The 21,500-nt window shown below is 35.2% G+C and overlaps 2 protein-coding genes across 2 annotated transcripts; both read left to right on the top strand.

Annotated features, from left to right (window-relative positions):
* The first annotated feature begins 10,922 nt into the window (after positions 1-10,922).
* Positions 10,923-12,531, top strand: LOC149237235 (antimicrobial ginkbilobin-2-like protein). The gene is made up of 3 exons (XM_089366788.1): positions 10,923-11,887; positions 12,007-12,177; positions 12,276-12,531. The coding sequence occupies exons 1-3, from the start codon at positions 10,978-10,980 to the stop codon at positions 12,431-12,433; spliced, it is 1,239 nt and encodes a 412-aa protein (XP_089222914.1). The 5' UTR covers positions 10,923-10,977; the 3' UTR covers positions 12,434-12,531.
* On the top strand, positions 12,380-20,041 carry LOC149237234 (cysteine-rich receptor-like protein kinase 42). Its single transcript, XM_089366789.1, has 4 exons — positions 12,380-12,732; positions 12,831-13,062; positions 19,340-19,484; positions 19,587-20,041. The coding sequence occupies exons 1-4, from the start codon at positions 12,489-12,491 to the stop codon at positions 20,010-20,012; spliced, it is 1,047 nt and encodes a 348-aa protein (XP_089222915.1). The 5' UTR covers positions 12,380-12,488; the 3' UTR covers positions 20,013-20,041.
* Positions 20,042-21,500: the final 1,459 nt, after the last annotated feature.

Here is a 21,500-nt window from a genome sequence, read left to right as displayed (position 1 = left end):
ATATGCCCTACTACAAGAATACATAAAGTTGCTACAGGAAGGTAGAAAGTTGCTACAAGAAAGCAGAAAGTTGCTACAGGAAAGTGTTAGACAACTACAGGACAAATCAAGGATGTCACCATGGCCATGAATGAGGGACAATTAGGTCACTAAGTTTCTCAGAGGGTGAGCAACACTTTCAGCAGAGGGGTATGATGGGCCTCAAAATTATACATAAGATAAGGCCCATTTGACCATACTTCAGCACATTAAACCTCTCTTTTTGCATTAGATGACATATTTTTAACTTTAATATGTTCATTAAGAAGGTTTATAGATAATTGCATATTTGTGCCTAATATTTTTTTTTGTAGAATATTGTGAGAATATTGGGCAGATTATGAATATTTGGAGGAGGAGATAATCTAGGGACTTGATCCCCACTATAGGAGGATCAACATTGGATAATAAATCAATAGGATATTATGAAATTATTGCACAAATTTTGGAGCTCTAATGATTGAGAAAATCTAGGAATGTGTTCCCTGTCATTTAATGTAGATTCCCAGTGTTGGGAACTAGATCCACTATTTGAGTGATTTTGGAGGGGAAATACTCCTCCTTTCAAGGAGAATGATTCCTCATCATTTTTTATAAGTAACAATTCGAATTTGACTCTAGAAGCATGCATTTCTTAGTCCTCTTGTGGAGAAAACTTGTACTTTTGCAGCTCCACTTTCATTTATAGTAGGGATGTACTTGAATTGATTCAAATAATGAAGTTTGGTGCCATTTTTAGCTTCTAAAGCTTGGTATCCTTCATATGACTCCGAGTATCCTTGAGCTTGGCCATCACAGGATCCTCAAAGCCCTTTTGTATAATTTTATTTCCTTCTTTTCACTTCTTATTCACATGCATCTCTTATTCTTGTTTTTCCCATTTTTACATTTAGTATTGATGCTTCTTTTGCTGCAGGATTAGTTAAATAGTTGAAGTGAGTTATTTTGCAGGTTATTTACAGACACACAATCATGATGCATCCTTAGAATAGCTTTTAAAAGTCATATTCATCATTGATATACTTGGATTGGTTTACTAGTTCACAAATCTAGAATTTTCGAAAGTCCCTTGTAACAAAAAGTAGTAATTTTCTGCTATTTTTTGGAACATGTTAATGATCTTCAATTGAGTTTATTCCACTTGTATTAGTTCATAAAATAATTCAAGTTAATAAAAATATTTACCTCAATGCATTTTAACTTGAATAGCTTATGCATTTGATAGGCTAACTAGCTCACTAGTTTTTGAATTTCTAGTTTTTAGAGTAGTTATTTTCTATTATTTTTTAGCACGTGTTAACGGTGTATTTTGGAGTGATTCCACTTGTAATGGAGACCTAAGACATCATAATTAATAAAAAAAATTGTCCCATCCCATTTTCATTTAATTTACTTGGCCATTCGATGAATTACCTACTGTAGAAATTATGTTTCGTCTATAGCAACCTCTTGTAGCACATATAAACTTGACCAAATTTTCTCCAAAAGCTTGGTTTTTGTCTATTAGACTGGAATCATAAACCCTAGGATATAAATCCATGATTTTGGAAGAATAAACACCAATTAGGACATGCCTTTTTACAAAGTAGATTAGTCCTATTTATTTGAATTCATTCTCTTAGTATTTCAATTACAAATTGTTGTTCTTGACTAGGATTAATTTCTTTTCAAAGTAACATTTTCATTTCTGCAATTAGTTTAGGCTTTTATTTCATGACATTCACTCCATTACATCAGATCAACGAAACAAGGAGGCATTGTATGCTGCATATATAGTCCAACACCTCTTAAGTTGTACGAACCTTGGTTTGATAATTTAACTTGGTAGCCTTGGGAGTTGCAACATTATTGTTGGAAAACTGGGGCTCATCACTTACCAACACTTTCCACCCACAACCTCCTTCTCATTTTTTTAATATAAAACATCTTAGATGGTGATAACGCTAAGAAACATTACATGGACCTAACCAGTGAGACCCACCAATATGGCTTGTCAGAGTTGTGTGGAGGCCACATGAGCACCACGTGGTCAACATGTTAATACATTTAAACTTTAAATGAGTGTAAAATTTGACCTAGGGTATAGATTAGGATAAATTTTATATCGCCAGAATGCTCTTGAAAAGAAGAACACAATAGCGATATTAAAAGTTAATTTTGTAGACTTGCAAATATGAGATTTTTCCAACTTTGTCTTCATGTAAAACCCTAAGGATCAGGTTAAATGTAAATTAACACCTTCCTCGGCTATAGAATCCTTAAGGGAGTGTAAGGGAGGTGGTTACAAAGTGGCATCAGAGGAAAGGTTCAACACTATATCTTGGGGAATAAAGTTAGAGGCTCTAAATAGAGTGGTATGAAAGCAAAGGTTTAACATTATGCCTTCGAGGATAAAGTTAGAGGCTCTGATATAGAGTGGTTCAAAGCAAAGGTTCAACTATGGACATTTGGGGATAAAGATAGAGGATGTGATACATAGTGGTATCAGAGTGAAGGCTTAAACATTGGACCTATAGGGCTAGAGGAACACAACAGATATGAACAATCAAGCTAAATGGGTCTTAAAAGGGAAAGTTTGGAGCTTTGATACACATATGCATATCAAAGTGAAGATTCAACATTGGACCTTTGGGGATGAAATTTGGAGCTTTGAGATAGAGTGGTATCAATGAAAATGTTTAAACACTAGACCTGAAGAGGCACACACATGCAGATGATAAAAATGTAATTTTTCAGTTTAATTGTTATATACAAATGTGTGTTAAATTCATACGTACAACTAACATGATTGTTGACTTGTTAGATTGTTGATATGTTATTTAGTTTCTGACACGAATACTAATATGGGATTTGAATGCAAAATTAGTTTCAAATCAACATGCTTATTAAAAATATTCCATGGTGATGGGTAAATATGTTTAATTATGTCTGCAACAAGAGAGAGAGAGAGAGAGAGAGAGAGAGAAAGAGAGAGATCAACATGCCTATTAAAAATATCCCATGGTGATGGGTAAATATGTTTAATTATGTGTGCAACAAGAGAGAGAGAGAGAGAGATAAATATGGAATGAGAAATAGAATTGTAGAGTACAACATTTCAAAATCCTATCATCACTAGTAAGAGGAATTGATGGGGAAAGGATTAGAGAAAAATGCCCCTGATTGGGTGGACACCCTTAGGATTTTGAGAGACGAATTAAGAAGTTGCAAAGCAGATAATGAGAAGAATATCCAAGGACAAGAAATATAAACATAACACAATGCAGTGATCTTGTAGAGTTTGTTAGATCTGCAAAACAAGAAGCAACATGAGCTTGGTTCCAACTATTTAAGTAGACACAAATAAAAGCAAAGTCCTTCTAAAATATGGAAGCAAGGACTATAATCCAAGAGAGAAAAGGGAAGAAAGTCAAGAAAAAGGCACAAAACAAGCTAGTGAAGACACAGTAAGGGGAGAAACTGCACTCAACATTACAAAGAAAGAATCAATTAGCCATAGCTAGTTGTCTAGTGCAACAACCTAGAGACATTGGAAACAAAGGAGGATCAAGAAGAACCGAATGCTAGAGGAGTTCAAGAAAGCTAGATCCCCTACTTTTGATGGATAAATTAAGAGGGCTAAGGAGGAAAAGACATAGTTGTTAGCTTGAAGAAACATTTTAGAGTCCATGACTGCTCTAAAAATATGAAAGCCAGAGTGCCTATTTTTAGCTTAAAGGGTAACACTGACATATGGTGGGAAGATTTGAGAAATTTCAAGGATGTTAGAGAAAAGGAACTATCATGGAGGAATGTTGAAAAGTATTTTTCTGAGATGTACATATCTAAGAGGTGTTATGATAGTGAAAGTTAAATATTTCCATGTATATAAGCTAGAGAAACTTACTGCAGATGAATGCACCAACAAATTATTAGAACTATTGATAATATTCTAAGGTACATTTGTGGTTTACCACAAGCTTTCCAAGGCAAGATTGCGTTTGGAAAGTCAAGAATCTTGGATGAAACAATCCAAAAGGATATGTATTGATGATCAGTCCAAGCATACGGCTAAATTTCACTCATACTAGAAGAGGAAGGACAAACAATTTTAAGGAAAATGAAAGAAACCCTTAGGATTTAGGAAAGAAGGAAAATTTGTAAGCTTCCCTCCTACCAAGGGTGAATTATAGTAGAATTTTGTTGCTACCAATATAGATCAACCTGCTAGTTTAGTCACGGAAAAAGCCATAAAGTTCATGAAAGGAACCCTCTATTGTTAGACATGTGGAGAGAAGGACCTATAGAAATACTATCCTCACAAACATCAAAGTGGAAAAAGGTTTTATATGGTCTAAGAGGCAATGATGATAAATGATTTGGCCGAAATTGTGCCTCAAAGTTATGTGACGTTGGACAATAGGAAAGTAGATCATTAATTCTCAGTGATCAAAATGGAAGGTATTGTTCTCAACCAATCTATTTCAATTTTAATTGACCCAGGTTCTAATTTCAACTCTATTAGCTCGAAGATCATAAAGAAGTGTGGACTATAAATGAAGATTCATGAAAAACCATGGTTTTTCTAGTTAGGCATAGGGCCTAAAAAGCAGGTGATGGACTTAGTGAATTCATAACCCATGGAACTAAGTGGAATATCCACTACAACCACCCTCAAACTCTTAACGTTGGGTTCGTAAGATGTCCTAATTGGCATGGATTGGTTAGTGACCCATAAGAATAAGGTAAATTGCTACAACAAATCACTTGAACGCCTCAACGATGAAGGTGAGGAAATAGTGCTTCAAGGAATGAGAAAATTGTCTCTTTTAGGAAAATATAAGTGTTTCAAGTGAAAAATACAACATAAACGGGGGTTCCCTATTTGTGGTTTAGGTGACCAACAAGTTGAAGAGTGGTGAGATCATAATGGAAGCTCGGCTAGTCTTAAAGCAGTACAACGATGTGTTTCCTAAGGAAATTCTAGGAATTCCACCTAGGAGATAAATTGATTTCTCCCTTTTGTTGCTTCCTAGATCAATGTCAATAACAAAACCCCATATCATATGAGCACACCAGAGCTAGTGGAGCTGAAATCGCAACTGAAGGAAATGTTGGACAAAGATATATTAGGTCCAATGTGTCACCCTAGGGTGCCCCAACACTATTTGTAAAGAAAATGGATGGCACATTGTTGTTGTACATTGATTGACAATTGTTGAATAAAGCCACCGTGAATAAAAAGTACCCACTTCTTAGAATTTATGACTTTTTTTCTCAGCTAAGAGACATTGTGGTGTTCCAAAAAATAGATCTAAGATCAAGCTATCATCATATTCATATTAAGGATAAATATATCCACAAGAAATATTTTAGGACAAGATATGGATGCTACACATTTGTGGTGGTGTCATTTGTGCTTACAGATTTACCAATCACATTTATGTGTATGATGAATAATGTGCTCAACTTCTATTTGGATAAGTTCATATTGGTGTTTATGGAGGAAATTCCAGTTTATTCAAATACCATAGAGGAACATGAAGAACATTTGAAAGAACTATTGCATTTGTTGAGTGATCACAAGCTCTATGTTAATATTAGCAAATGTGATTTCTTCCAATCACACGTTCAATACTTGGGACATGTCATTTCAAGAGGAGTAACTATGGATCCTAAGAATATTAAGGAAATCATGGAATGGACCAATCTCAACAATGTCACACAAGTTAGATATTTTAAAGGATTAGCTGGATAATACAAGTGATCCATTTGATATTTTTCAAAGATTGGGCATCCAATCATAGACCTGCAAAATAAATAAGTTATTTTTTAATGGATATTAGAGTGCACAACTAGTTTTTAATGGGTTAAGAAATTGCTCACATGTGCACCTATTTTGCAGATAACAGACACATAAAAGGACTTCTTAGCTTGCATAGATTCCTATAACAAATGAATAGGTGGATTCCTTATGTAACAAGGACACACAATCTATTATGAGTCAAGAAAATTAACTGCACATGGGAAGAACCATGTAACTCATAACTTGGAGCTTACAATGATAGTGCACACACTGAAAGTGTGGAGGCATGCTCCTTTATTGGAAGGAAGTTTGTGTTAATGTCAAACCATGGAGGGTTGAGGTACTTGTTTGACCATCCCAAGCTAAATGCAAGATACATCAAATGGTTAGCTTTGATCAATGAGTTTGAATTTGAGATAAAACATATTAAGGGCAAGGAGAGCAAGGAAACATATGCACTTAGTAGAAGTTTACAAGTGGTTCACTTAGCAGCCACGAGCACTTGCAAATCTAATATTGAGGAAAAGATAAAGCATTCATTGATATAAGACGAGAACTTTCAATAGGTGAAAGATTTCTTATAGAAGGAGTTGGAAGGGGCATTGAGTAAGAATTATACACTCACTGGCAATGGAATGTTGAATTTCAATGAGATGGTATGTACCTCTTATGGGCGACTTGAAGAAGGTAATCTTGGATGAGTTTCACAAAATACCTTACTGAGGCCATCATAGCTATCAGAAAATGATAAAAACAATGAAGAAAATGTATTATTGGCTAGGAATGAAAAAGGAAGTTGTCGAATACATTACCAGGTGCTTACAATGTTAACAAGCTAATGTGGAATGCAGACACCCAAGAATATTTATACAACCAATCCCCATTCCTGAGTGTTAGTGGGAATTCATATTTATGGATGTCATCATAAGGTTTCCAAAAACATCTAGGTAGCAAGATGCTATAATGGTGGTAATGGAAAAATGGAGCAAGGAAGCTCACTTTATAGCTATCAAGTCCACTCATAAGGATATTTACATAGCTTGTATTTTTATTAAGGAAATATTCAAACTGCATATCATACCCAATAAGAACATTTTAGACCAAGATGCCAACTTTACTTCCAATTTTTGGAATGCATTGTTTATTGGTTTAGAACCCAGTTTGTCTTTTAGTATAACATATCATCCTTGGACTAATGGAAAAAATAGAAGAGTGAACACACAGGGGCTTCACTCAATGAACCTATGGCATATCACGTGTGTTTGTGGCATACTAAACAATACCCCTAATTTGACTACGTATAGGAAAATACCTCTAAAAATCACATTATTTAAACCCCTACCAATACAAACCCAATACACTTTCCTAATTTAGAAAACTCCTACTTTCACTAGATATTGTAGGTATCCATTTTTTCATTAACATTTTTTATACCACTTTATAATATTTCATCAACTTCTAGCTCCATTTTTTATACCTAACAATATAAAAATTCTTTACCCCCTATATATCCCCCAATATATATTGTCATTTTTCCCTCAATAAATATCCCCCAATATGAACCCATGTGCTATGGTATTGCCCCCCTAGTAAACCCCCCCGCGAGTGAGCAAATATTTAGAAGACATGTTGAGGATGTATGTCATGCATCAACTAAAGAGGTGGGAAGAATTCCTACCCTTAGTTGAATTTTCCTACAACAATGGGTATTAAGAGTCAATGAAAATGACGCATTTCAAGGTATTATATGACAGAAAATGTAACACCCCCATTAGCTAGGATGATCTAGTGAACAAGGAAGTTCTTAGATCTGATATGCTAAAGGAAATGGAAAAGTAAGTAATTAATATCAGGCAAAAATTAAAGATAGCCCAAGATGGGAAAAATATTTATGCAAACCAAAATATAATTTAGGAGGAATTTCAAGAGGGAGAGCATGTATATCTCTGCATCAAACCAAGAAAGAACTCACTAAAAGTGGGATCTTGTGCTAAGTTGGCACCCAGATTTTGTGGACCATTTGAAACTTTGGAAAAAGTGGGGCTAGAGGTTATGTAGACTAGCCTTATTACCCATAATCAAAACACATGATATTTTTCACCTTTCTTTGCTTAAGAATTATGTATTTGACACTAATCATATGTGAAACACCATCACCGAGTTTGATGGCTTGAGCTTCAGGCCTTTGAGCCATGAATTTCCTTAAGACTTCAAGTTGTCGAGCATGGGTAAGGTGGTCGCCTTCCGATTCATAGACATTACCTTGGATCCTACCTTCTATATTATAAGTATATGTCGCCAATACTGGAAAGCGAGAGAGATAGACTCATTTGAATGTGGGTGAGGCCTACATTGAACGAGCACTGGTGGAACCTTGACCTAGGAAAACCATGCGACATGGGTTGGCCATCAGCCACCAAACATAGCCGGTAAGCTTAATGGATATTCAAAGGTTGATTCACTTAGTCGAACGCTCATTAACAATGAATGAAAAGGCTAAGAGTGGAGCCCAGGTGAAATCTAGAGTGTCGAAATGTTGCTTACGACTCATCGCTTATCGCTTGCTACTACGACCATTGCACATCATAATGTGTATGAGGGTGCTAATGGAGGTAAGTTGATTTGAGCCACGATTCCATCGCTGGACCTCACCACTATTTGTCGCCCATCGCCTCCTTCTCCTTTTTTTAACGTTGAACGTTGCGAGCAATGATAACCCCAAGTGACATGACATATACGTGACTAGTGGAACCCGCCAAGATGACCCATCAAAGTTGCGAGGAGGTCACATGGGTGCCACATGGCCAACATGTTGACATGACCTCTTTTAATAGGCCGAAACTTTAAATGAGTGTAATTTTTTTATCCGGGTTTTGGATCAGGATAAATTTGAAAGTTATTGACGAGATGAACATAATGGTATCATAAGTTAGTTCTATATGCTTGCAAAAACAAGGTCTTTTCTAACCCCATATTCATAACAAACCTTGGGGATCGAGTTAAACAACAAGTAACACCTTCCTCAACCTGAGAAACATTAATGGGGTAGAACAGAGGTTACACTGCTTGAAAGCCCTTATGTAAAGCAAGGACAATTTGATGATTTTTAAGGTAGTATATTTTAGGAAATCTAGTTCAAATACAACAATTCATGGAAGAGTTTGTTTGGAATTTTAAACTAAGGAAAGAAAGCTCATTTTTTGTAGGATTCGCCACAAATATATTTCACTCCCAAACATAAGAAACACTAAATTTTATTGAACCTATTGAAGGATCTCATTCTTTGAGCATTAGTGTAAAAGAAGGAGAAGCCCATCCAAATAAAGGAAGAAAAAATGATGAAAAAACATTAATATGTTTTTTCCTCCCCCAGTTTAATAGATTCATCACACAAAATCATTAGGCATTCCTTTTTTGTGCTTAAAATTTCCTGTATGACTTATGATTATAAAACTAATGCTAAACTGAAAATGTTATGGTTGTGTACTTTGAAGGAAGAATGCTTATATTGGTTTATGATTATAAAACCAATGCTCAAATGGCAAGGCTATGCTTGTGTACTTTGAAGGAGGCAATGGTTATGTTGGTTTATGAGTATTCATGAAAATAACATCAATAATTAAGGAAAAGATGGAGAAAGTCTTTATAAAACATATATAGATTATTGCCAAGTTAGAAATACTATAAATGAGATCTTTAAGAGGACCCAAGGAGGAAAAAAAGTTTTAATTTAACTATAAAAGTTTTAGCAATTCCAGACTGGAATCAAGATCCTCAAATTACTACTCCTACTAATTGTGAAATAACAATTCACAACTTTTTTACCCAGAGATAAATGAAGTTTTCAAAAATTATTCAAGGGTTACTAAGAAAAACTAAAAGTTATAGAGAAATTACTATATAATTCTCAAGAGAAGCAACAATAATAACAAGAAGTGTAACTTTTGTCCTACGAGTCCTAATTTGAATTACTTAAATTTATTCAAAAAATTCTTTCATGATAGAGATCTAATTACAATTTACCATTAAATTAAATTAAAAAATTTAATGAATAAATATATTTTAATTTCATTATTTTTATATAATTCCTTTGAAAATCATTTATAAGCTATTATTTCTTTAACAATTTATCCCTCTGCTTATTTAAAAAAATCAAAATTCTTTCCTAATAGAGATCTAATTGTAATTTACTGAATCATTTAATATTGTAGTTTCATTATTTTTATATAATTCCTTAAGGCTTTCTAAATCGTTTATAAACTTTCGACAATTCATCCGTTGACTTCTTTAAAAAAAACATTGGATTGACTAATTTTGTTTATGTGCATGTACTAATGAACAGGCATGAAACGATCAGAATAGTCCCTGAAGCCCCGAAGGGGCAGGGACTAATAAGGAAAATGCTCTAATACTCTTATATCATCCTCAATATGGCATAATTTATGTATAGAAATTTAAGAGTTATATACAATTAAGAGTGTCAATTCGGTTGACAAAGGTGATTTGGTTTCATAACATTATGTCACTGACCATCCCCGAAGGTGCAATGTCTGGTTGATGTAAAGATGTTGCAATTTTATTGGTGGATATTTGATTACAATATTACAAACTTCCAACTTGGTGGGTGAGAATTTATTTTATTCAAAGTCAAAATTGATTTATTTAAAAATTAAAATAGATTTACCATAAAATATCCCATTTAAGATGATTCGATACCATTCCAATTTGTGTCTCTCTACCATTGGAACAAAGATTTACATTTCCAAAAATTGACTCGCATCCAACTACTCATTAGAAATTTGTCAACATATGAAAACCTAAACCCTTATCAGGTCACAACCAGTCATTTTCCCGGACCTGTTAACGTACACAAGCTAAACTCTTTCAAATAAAAAAATATGACTTTGCTGTCAAATAATTTGATTTGGCCGCAATGAACCAGTATGTGTTATCGAAACATGTGTAGGCATCGGGTCACAGTCAGTCGGTCAGAAACAGACACCCTGGTCACGCACAAACCACAACATAAGATTTTCCTACAGAACGCAAGTTCGACACGCTTTCTAAGTTTCTTTATCGTGACAGTATTTTACGCCCTCCAAGTTCCATCGCCCGCAGGTAAGAGTCCTTCGCAGCTCCTGTATCCGGTATTGATGAGCTTTTGGAATTTGAATCTGAAAATTAATGCTATAAACTGGATCACAACAGCTTCCCTTCCAATGCCATGCCTTCTGGTCGCACCGGGGGCGGGGACGAACATGAAATCAGTAACTGGCAGCGTGTTACTTATAGTCTGTCTGTGTACGGGAATGCGCTTCGCAGCAGCTGATCCGGAGACTGCTTTTGTTTGGAGCGGCTGTGGGAATAGCGGAAACTATACATATACAAACGGTAGTGCGTTCCAGCTTAATCTAAACAAGGTATTGGATTCACTGGTGAAAAATGTTAATGCCAGCGGATTCAATACCTCTAGTATTGTTGCTAAGTGGGGAAACAGCAATAGCACAGTTTATGGGCTTGTCCAGTGCAGGGGAGATTTAGATTTCTCAGATTGCAAACAGTGTGCATCCACGGCAAAAGTAGAGCTTGTTCAGGGTTGTCAAAACACTTCGGGATTCATTCAATTAGACGGCTGCTTCTTGCGTTACGACAATTATAATTTTTACGACGATATTGAGAGTACAAAGAATTGGCGAGTAAATACTCTCTGCAACATTGGGAACAGCAGTCTGCTGTCGTTCACAACTACTGTGAGAGCGCGGCTATCGATTCTTACCACTGAAGCTCAACAGAGTCCCAAGTTTTTCGCTGCAGATTCCGCCAGTGCCCCCTCTGGTTTAACGGGGCATATCTATAGCTTAGCGCAGTGCTGGAGAGATCTGTCCCGGACAAACTGCGGATCGTGCCTGAGTTATGCCGTAGAAGATATATTCAAATGCCCAGCCGGAACTTTTGGGGCACAATTCGGATCTGAGAACTGCCATTTACGTTTCGAGGTTTATGAATTTTTCAACACTTCCGTAATCCCGCCACCGCCAGCAGAAAGTCCTCGCTTATTCTCCGGTATAATCCTCACCCAGTTCACCAATGATGATAAGTAATATAGTGTCAGATGGCAGGATTTTGTGACCAGAGTAATTCTGGGCAACTAACACACAAATTTGCTGAGAATATATTTGCAGGACGAAATAACACTAGGGTGCATTGGATGGCTCTGATCGGCGTAATAGTCGGCGGTACACTTGGATTTATTGCTGCCATACTCATTCTGAAGCGGAATGGTTTCTCTTGTCGCAAACGTCCGGAACAGTATTCTACAACCAGAGGTCCTGAAACTGCAGCTACACATTCAGGTTTAAGGATCTCCGATACGATGATTTGCTTGCATCGTGTGAACTGTTCAACGATTATTTTACCGAGATATAAAGAAGCTCTGCAATTATTTGCGCAGGTGACACAGGAGAATCTATCTTCCCGCTCACTATATCGAACTCGGAATCCATTTTCTACTATGAAATTCTGAGGGAAGCTACTTCCAATTTTAATGCAAGTAACAAGCTCGGCGAGGGAGGTTTTGGGTCCGTCTTTAAAGTAAGCAGCTCCAATTGATCAGTACTTAGACATAGATATTGGAAAATAGCAGCTCCAATTGATCATATGGAAAATGAGAATAATTTTGAATTGCATTGATGTGCAGGGGGGTTTACCTGATGGCAGAGTGGTTGCAGTTAAGCGATTGTCTATGGGTTCAAGGCAAGGAGATGCTGAATTTCTGAATGAAGCAAACGTCGTCAGCCATTTTCAGCACAAGAACCTTGTGAAATTGCTTGGTTGCTCCATTGAAAACTCAGAAAGGCTACTGGTTTACCAATACCTCCAGAACAGTAGTCTGGACAAGATTCTATTCGGTTCCTTCTAGCCCATTAACTACATAATCACTGCATCCAGTTTTTGAGTTTGTGCATGTAGGTTGCTAATATATGCTTTTTCCTCTGATCGTTTGCAGATGCAAAAGATCATTTACTTGACTGGAAAGAGCGATATGAAATAATGGTTGGAACTGCACGTGGGCTAACCTATCTTCACGAGGAATCTGAGCTTCCGATCATCCACAGAGATATTAAAGCCAGCGATATTTTACTGGATGGTAAATATAGACCAAAAATAGCAGATTTTGGGTTAGCCAGATTCTTTCCGGAAGATAAGAGCCACGTGAGCACTAACGTTGCAGGAACTTTGTAAGAATTTTCTCTACTATTAATCTCTTGAGGCTCCATACTAATTCGTTATCGAATTACAATACGTAAACCGATTACAAGGTGCAATATATCTTAGCATGTAAACTTTTTGCCTGCAGATTTAGGAAATATTCTGTAATTTCTAGATTAAGAATATTATGGAATTTGGTGGTTAAGATGGGCAATTAAAAAAAATATCCTGTTAACATTATTTTCGCTCGTTGAAATTGATTATAAATTGTAACATTAGAATGCAGTAGAGATTAATAGATTGCAAAATTCATATATGAATTCAAGTTGCCATTGCAATCAATTTGATCCTCAATTTTACCAAAGATTCCATCTCTAGATTTAGATTTCAGTAACGTCATTTCAGAAAAATGGCAAAACGTTGACCGATTATGTGTAGAAAATGGATCATGGTTTCTTTTTTGAGAGGGTGAAGATATAGAGATTTCACTGTAGATGATGACATTAGAAAACTAATAAACTTAAACAGCGATTCTGCATGCGGAAAGAACTGAAAAGAATCACTGAAACTTAATGCCCAGAGATACGAATTACCTCCAGCCATTGGTGAAACTGTTGATGCAATTTCCTTCTGAAACACCACGCTCCAGCTGCACATGCAAAAAGGGAAGAAGACAACTAGTCTGAAGGCACTTCCGAGCTCTGCTATCTCAGCTAGATGGTGTAGAACTGAAGGGGATTGAGATATGAGCTTGGGGACCAAACAGATAAACATATAGCTAAGCTTCCATCAAGCTTCTAAAAGCTATGTGTTAGAAAAACCACAAATCAAGGTAGAGATCAGATCAAAGTGATGGACCACTTTAGTAGCTCCCAATTATAAATTTAATAATTGCAGTTGATTTTCTTAACTTAAGGAAACTACTGCAGTTGGTTTCCATAAGTTAAGAAAAGCTGCAATTCCATAAATCAAGGTAGCTTTTGTGTAAAATCAATGGAACTTAACATTCTCCCACTTGGTCCATACTTCCAAACTTAATGTCTCAAAAACCATTGACAATCTGTATTAAGTAATAGATACATGAATCATGGCGATAAGTCCTCTTATGACGAGTATTATCTTCCATGTATTACTATGCATTTATTCTTATTATAATTTATGTGGCAACAATATCTTAATGAATAAACCTTATGTTTATTCTTGGTCCTTCTTAAATGAATTTTCTCAAATCAACTTAAGGTGCACATAAATATGAGAAAAAACATCACAATAATTAAGAATTTCATTAAAATATCATTGTCCATACAATGAAAAACTTCATAATGGAACCAAGTCCCATATTCAATACATGATCCTTGAATTTAAACGGTGGCATGCCCTTAGTCAAAGGATCAGCGATCATTAACGCAGTGCTGACGTGCTCAATGACCACTTTATTTTCTTTAACATGTTCCCTTATAGCTAAATACTTAATATCGATGTGTTTATTTCGACTCCCACTTTTTTAGCCATAAAACCAGCAGCTGAATTATCACAATATATTCTCAATGGCTTAGAGATAGAATCCATAATTCTAAGCCCAGAAATGAAATTCTTAAGCCATACACCATGTAAAGCAGCCTCAAAATAGGATATACATAAGCATGTAGTCTTTGGTCCCTTGAAGGTACCTCATTACTTTCTTTGCAGCTCTCTAGTGGTCTAAACCTGGATCACTCTGATATCGTCCCAACATTCCCACAACAAATGCAATGTCAGGTCTTGTGCAGACTTGAGCATACATTAGGAATTGCTGATCTTTTAGGTCTAGTAGATCTTCTTAATGTTGTACCATCATCTTCCTGAGAAGTATGTGGTTCAACTTGTTGTTCAAAAGTTCTTGGCAACTCTTGAACTCCTTGATCTACTGAAATATCGTCAGCAGCTTGTGGAACTTCAACAATTGGTTGTTCAACACCAGTTTGTACTTGAGGGGTGCTATGAATAATAACCAATCTTTCACTTGAAGTGGAAGGTTGAGATTCTGAATGATCTTTCTCAGAAACTATGTTTCTGGTTTGATCGCTCCCACTGATCAAGTCATTTTCAAGAAACTTTGCATTTCCTGATTCCACAATCCTAGCGCTGTGAGATGGACAATAAAATCTGTAAGTATGTATGATTTCTAATATGTCTGAACTCCTATTGGCACCTTTCTTTGACTTGTTGGTCTGCTTTTCCTTTATGCAGTCCACACAAGTCTCAAGATCAGTAAAATCTAGAGTATTAAGTATTCCTTCATTTACCAATCTTTTAATTCTATCTATGGAGATATGACCTAGTCTCCGGTGCCATAATTTAGAGGAATCTTCATTAACAACACATCTTTTAGTGCCAGTGTGAACATGCATTGAATCATATGTGACATTGTTTTGTAAATTAATGCAGTAAAGACCATTAGACAAAATACCATTCCCAACATAATCAGATTTATAGAATAGACTGAAAGATTTTTCTGAAAAGTTTAAGGAATATCCAAAAGGTACAAGCCTTGAAACTGAAATCAAGTTTCTAGAAAAACTTGGAACGTAAAAGGTCTTTTCTAACTCCAAAACAAAGCCACTACTTAAAGTTAAATAACATGTTCTTATAGCTTCCACATGCGAGCCCATCTTGTTTCCTGATAAGATGCTTTGCTCACTTCCTACTAGCTTCCTTAGGTTTTGCAAACCTTTGCAAGGAATTCGAAATGTGAATTGTTGATCCAGAATCAATTCACCATGTGTTAATATTAACATTAACCATATCAGATTCATAACAAACAAACGAGATTACTTCCTCAAGTTCGGGAATGTCAGAACGAATTTCAGATAAATTTGCAGGTTGTACTACTGCATCAAAATAAAGAATCACATGCTTATGTTGAGGCTTAATAAACTTTCATGTTCTACCAATGTAAAACATGGTAAAAAGAATTGAATCAAATGACATGAAAATTGCCTGTGGGCTAAATTTTCAATTCAAACAGATTCAATAAAACTTTATGAACTTTCATTTTTACCAATGTAAAACATGCTAAAAAGAATTGAATCAAATGACATGAAAATTGCCTGTGGGCTAAATTTTCAATTCAAGTAGATTCAATAAAACTTTATGATAAAACTTACTAATTCATAACTCCTGTGGGTAGGTTATGAAATTTTATCCTAATTAATCACATAAATATAATAAAAATTCCTGTGGGATAAAATTTATTATATTCAGTGTAATTAATTACAATTTAATGTCTAAATAATCTTTATGTGATCTTGCCAATCAATATATAATTTTATTTAATTAAAGATGCTGTGGCTATTCTCTAATTAATTAAAATCATATGGATCACTAGACATTATTTTGTTGCATAAACAAAACTTAACCAGAGAGAAAAATAATGTTTACTGAAAGGAGTAAGTCAAAATGACATTTTAATAAACTCCAAAAAACTGTAATAATTCTCCAGCAAATCAAAAGCAGTCAGCATTACCGAAAATGACTACAAATTGATTGTTCAATTTATAAACTTAACCCGGAGATTGACTGAATCAGCTTTGATCTACTTTGCATTTGCATAGCAAATGCAGTTCGAAGACTAGCTCGCTTGACTTCAGGCTCTGTCCTTAAGTTTATAAAACAACAAAATAGACCAGCAAACAAGCTATTTTGCTCACAAGATCTGAACCATGATTTATATCAACAGCAACCTTTATTCACACACAAATATTGTTCCTTCAATCCATAAAAAGGAAACATATTTACTGATTTGTTGTGATATTATTTAAATGAGAATAATATAAATGAATAAATTATTTTCAATGATCAATTAATGAATTTGCTTGAAAATGAATATAATGTGGTTTAACTTTCCGATTCTAAAATGGATAATGTCCCATTTCATTTTCAAGAATCTAATCCAACTGATCATTCAATTCATTCAGATGGGCTGCATATAATCAAACATATAACGCTTCATTGTCAAACATCAGCTGATGCGTCAGACACTAGCAAACATGTGCAACAGTGATTGGAAGATGCACGTCTTGGACAAAATAATGAGAAAGCGTTTAAAGTCAATCAGCAGTGAAATCGCCATGAGCAACGTTGCTGCTGAGTGCATATAAACCTAACACATTATATGTGTATACATCTACACATATAAGCTACAAACATGAGAAAATACAAGAGAAAACCAACGTTGCATGATACAAAACGAAGCAAAAGCAAACACAAATGAGGCAGCTACTACTCCAACATGTGCAACATGCACAGCCGAAAAATAGTTCGACACTTCCTTGATTTATATTGTGGAAACGGTTTATAACTAACACCGAAAACCAATTCATACAAACATAATCAAAAGTATCATAATTTTCAATAACCAACCCACGACAGTGCCTTACAGTCAATAGCCTTCTGTTCGTCAAGTCTTACGCATTCTATTATTTTAACTTTCAATAACCAAGACAGTTCTCTGTACTCATTCATACTACACAATTCAATTCAAGTTCTAGTTCTTCAGCTCATTAAATAAAAAAAAATCTATAAAGAGAATCATTCAAAGGCCTCATGTTGAGGAAAAATTCGAACACAAATCTATTGCAGCATTCTTTCCCTCTTAGTGAACCATATAAAAAGAGGAGCATGCTTGAACAGGCTTTTCAAGCAATCAAGAATTCAATTCTTATTAACCCATAAACAACCGCAAGATAAAAGGGTTTCAAAATTAATTTCGGTCACAGAATGCCCTATTTACCAAAATTAACTTGGTTTGATTCTTTGGATTCAAGACTTTCACCCGATCCATTTTAAAACAACACAAGTCTTCTACCGCTAGGATCCGTTTTTTCAAGCAAAACGATATAATTCAAATTTCAAACCGTGATAGTTAATACTCGATTGACATACACGTTAAGAGGGCAAAAATCCAATAAATATATACAAATACAAAGAGCCTGCATCTTGCATACCTCAATAACGATGGCACCTGTAAAAATTAAACCCTGAAATCCTACTCTGCTCCGGAACAAGAAATCATCCTATTTTCAAATGGAAGACTTGCACATACAAAAAACATATATATCCATCGTCATCAGTTATATAGGCACGCACCATGAGATCGGAATCTATGCTCGTACTTGTATCGATATATATCTAACATATATACACTTGAATGCAATTAAAAAAATTTAATTGCACCATTAATAAAAAAAAAATTTGAAGTTCCCGTGTTGGGAAAAATTTTATACGATTCTAAGCTGCGAGCTCGATCACTACCCGCCTCATTCGAATTCAAATCTCGGGTATAAAGCATAATTTCGGTCTCACACAGCCACTAAAATCGCATGAATAATCAATCGGTCTTCCAAAAACATTTCGCCCTATAGCCAAATGCGAGATATGTCCAATGCAATTCCATGCGTATAATAGACCATATCTCGTCAGCATGCTTTGACTACTCTAACAAAATAGACTGATTGTTTCCCAAAATTCATGGCTGATAGGCACGCTCTTTTTATGATGTATGTGCATATCAATATAAGAAAATTGCGTGAAGAAAGTGAAGGTTCGAAACTAACTCCACCATTAAAACAATAAGGGGAGAAGAAGAACAGCAGTGGAGAAAGCATCGAAGCAGCGGAAACAACACCAGCGAATGAAATGAAACGAAGCAATACAAAACTGACGATGAGATTCAGTGGAATAAATGAAAATAAAAATCACTTCAAAATATTCGAATCCACACCAAGGCAGAGGTAAACTCCGCTCTGATACCAACTGTTAGAAAACTAATAAACTTAAACAGCGATTCTGCATGCGGAAAGAACTGAAAAGAATCACTGAAACTTAATGCCCAGGGATACGAATTACCTCCAGCCATTGGTGAAACTGTTGATGCAATTTCCTTCTGAAACACCATGCTCCAGCTACACATGCAAAAGGAAAGAAGACAACTAGTCTGAAGGCACTTCCGAGCTCTGCTATCTCAGCTAGATGGTGTAGAACTGAAGGGGATTGAGATATGAGCTTGGGGACCAAACAGATGAACATATAGCTAAGCTTCCATCAAGCTTCTAAAAGCTATGTGTTAGAAAAACCACAAATCAAGGTAGAGATCAGATCAAAGTGATGGACCACTTTAGTAGCTCCCAATTATAAATTTAGTAATTGCAGTTGATTTTCTTAACTTAAGGAAACTACTGCATTTGGTTTCCATAAGTTAAGAAAAGCTGCAATTCCATAAATCAAGGTAGCTTTTGTGTAAAATCAATGGAGCTTAACATTGTGCAGAGGTTACATGGCCCCAGAGTACGCCTTACACGGACAACTGACAGAGAAAGTAGATGTATTTGGTTTTGGAGTAGTTGTACTTGAAGTTATCAGCGGAAGAAAGAGTCAGAGTTTGGTTCATGATACGGAGTTTCTTATCGAAAGAGTATGGCTCATGTGATCTCATCTTGCACTAGAGTTTTTCTCTGATCTCTACAACGCTATGGCCCCTTTGCTAACACAAGTGAAATGTTTTGTCAATTACCAGACATGGAGACTGTATAAATCAGAGAGAGCTTTAGAAGTAATCGATCCGGCGTTGAAGGGAAGCTATACATGGGAGGACGGAATGAGAGCGATTACAGTTGGTCTTTTGTGTACGCAAGCAGCTGCAGCGTTGCGGCCTTCAATGTCGCAGGTGGTGTCGATGCTCATAAAAGAGCGAGAAAATCTTCCCTCCCCCACAAAGCCTGCTTTCATAGATCTGGATTTTGTGTTGGGGGGGTACACGACCAAGTTAAAAGCCCTGCAATTAGGGAGGAGCCAGATACAACATCAAGCAGTGCAGCAACTTCTTCAACGAGACCTTCCCATACCCAATCTGGAGGTGCTTACCCTTCATCATGCGTTCTGGAGCAGAGATGACGGTCAAGCAATGCCACTCAGTATTATCTTTGTTGTTTGGCAAATGTAAATTATTTTTTATAAATAATATTATAGTTATTTTTTTTCTGGGCATAAAATTATTGAAAAATCCATTAATGGTATATTTGTTGATTTGTATTTTGTTTTATGTGGAGTATAATTTGTATGATTCAGATTTGATTCAAATCTCTTCATGAATGGTTTACATTTTGTTTATAGGGAGAAGTGAGGCTGGGATTGGGATTAAGATTAGGAATCATATAAAATTTATTTTAAAATTTTAAAAAATATTAAATAAATTAAATCACGAGTAATTTTGATGATGAATTACCTGTGTTGTTAATACGTCGGTGTAAAAATTTCTCTTAAATTTTATCGAATACTTTTCTTAATTCTAAAAAACATTAAACCAACTAAAGCACGAGTGAATAGTAACTTTACGAATTACTACTTAAATTTTGTTGTGCAATCTTTCTTTGTTACCTGCCCTTTAAGAAAACCAATGAATATGAACTACTCATTAATCCTGACGTGGCTTTCCATCATACTCCATGGATGTTGCGGCCACGTCGACGACTTTACTAATATGAAATTGGAAAAAAGACGATTGCATTTTCTCGATTTTGCTAATCGCTGAGAAACTAAAGGGTTGTTTCTCAACCTGGTATTAATGTTGGTTGCAAATTGGGGTATTCAAATTTTGACCTAATAGATATGAAGCAAAGTCCATAGAAGCCTCTGTTAAAGTTAATTATTAATATAGGGAATTTACAATGGGCATAAAAAATGTCTTTCTATTTTTATGTTTTTACAATTTAACTAGGTTTATATTAATTTAAATGGATGTGAATTTGTAAATTTTATAAGAGTATGCTTATTTTTATATTTTGATTTTTTTTATTATATATATATATATTTACAATTTAACTATGTTTATATTAATTTAAATGGATGTGAATTTATAGGTTTTATAAGAGTATGCTTATTTTGAATTTTTTTATTATATATATATATATATAATTAATTAATTTATTTGTAGTTATAGATTAGAACCTCATCAAATTTGAAGTTAAGATTTTTGAGAAATTAAGGGATGATTTAAAGGTTTGTAATTTTTTAGGTTAAGGGTGTTATAATGTTGATGTTTTATTTTGTAATGTTTTGTATTTGTTGTGATTTGGATAAATTATTTGGATGTAACTTTTCTCTCATAAGGGAGCTATTATGGCTTCACTTGGAAATTAACTCCATTTCATCATTATAGTGTTTCTAATCCATCTCTATGCATTTGGAGTGGAAAAAGTGAAGGAATCAAGGCACGAGACCATTTTTCTCGACAAGACCCAGTTTGGCAAAACGAGGTCTGAAACTATCTAGAAGCATTTTAAGACATCAAACGACATTTTTTGGGGGAGTAAAAATTTGTTGTCTTGTCACCACGTCGTTTTATGCTATTCTACACACATAGATATTTCCAACCATGCGAGAAACGTTTCAATCAGAGTTCTCATGCAAAAGTTATGCCACTTAGAAGTCA

Source organism: Pinus tabuliformis, chromosome 8, assembly GCF_031772625.1.
Source record: "Pinus tabuliformis cultivar Carrire ecotype Pingquan chromosome 8, CPIR1, whole genome shotgun sequence".
Classification (NCBI taxonomy): Eukaryota; Viridiplantae; Streptophyta; class Pinopsida; order Pinales; family Pinaceae; genus Pinus; species Pinus tabuliformis.
This window is presented reverse-complemented; position numbering and strand designations above follow the sequence as displayed.

Excerpts from the sequence above, each read along its gene's own strand:
- LOC149237235 (XM_089366788.1), top strand. The coding sequence starts at position 10,978 with ATGAGCTTTTGGAATTTGAATCTGAAAATTAATGCTATAAACTGGATC. Across the intron at positions 11,888-12,006 it reads AAGTCCTCGCTTATTCTCCG|GACGAAATAACACTAGGGTG; the intron begins GTATAATCCTCA and ends ATATATTTGCAG. Across the intron at positions 12,178-12,275 it reads AACTGCAGCTACACATTCAG|GTGACACAGGAGAATCTATC; the intron begins GTTTAAGGATCT and ends TTATTTGCGCAG.
- LOC149237234 (XM_089366789.1), top strand. The coding sequence starts at position 12,489 with ATGAGAATAATTTTGAATTGCATTGATGTGCAGGGGGGTTTACCTGAT. Across the intron at positions 13,063-19,339 it reads ACTAACGTTGCAGGAACTTT|AGGTTACATGGCCCCAGAGT; the intron begins GTAAGAATTTTC and ends AACATTGTGCAG. Across the intron at positions 19,485-19,586 it reads CGGAGTTTCTTATCGAAAGA|ACATGGAGACTGTATAAATC; the intron begins GTATGGCTCATG and ends GTCAATTACCAG.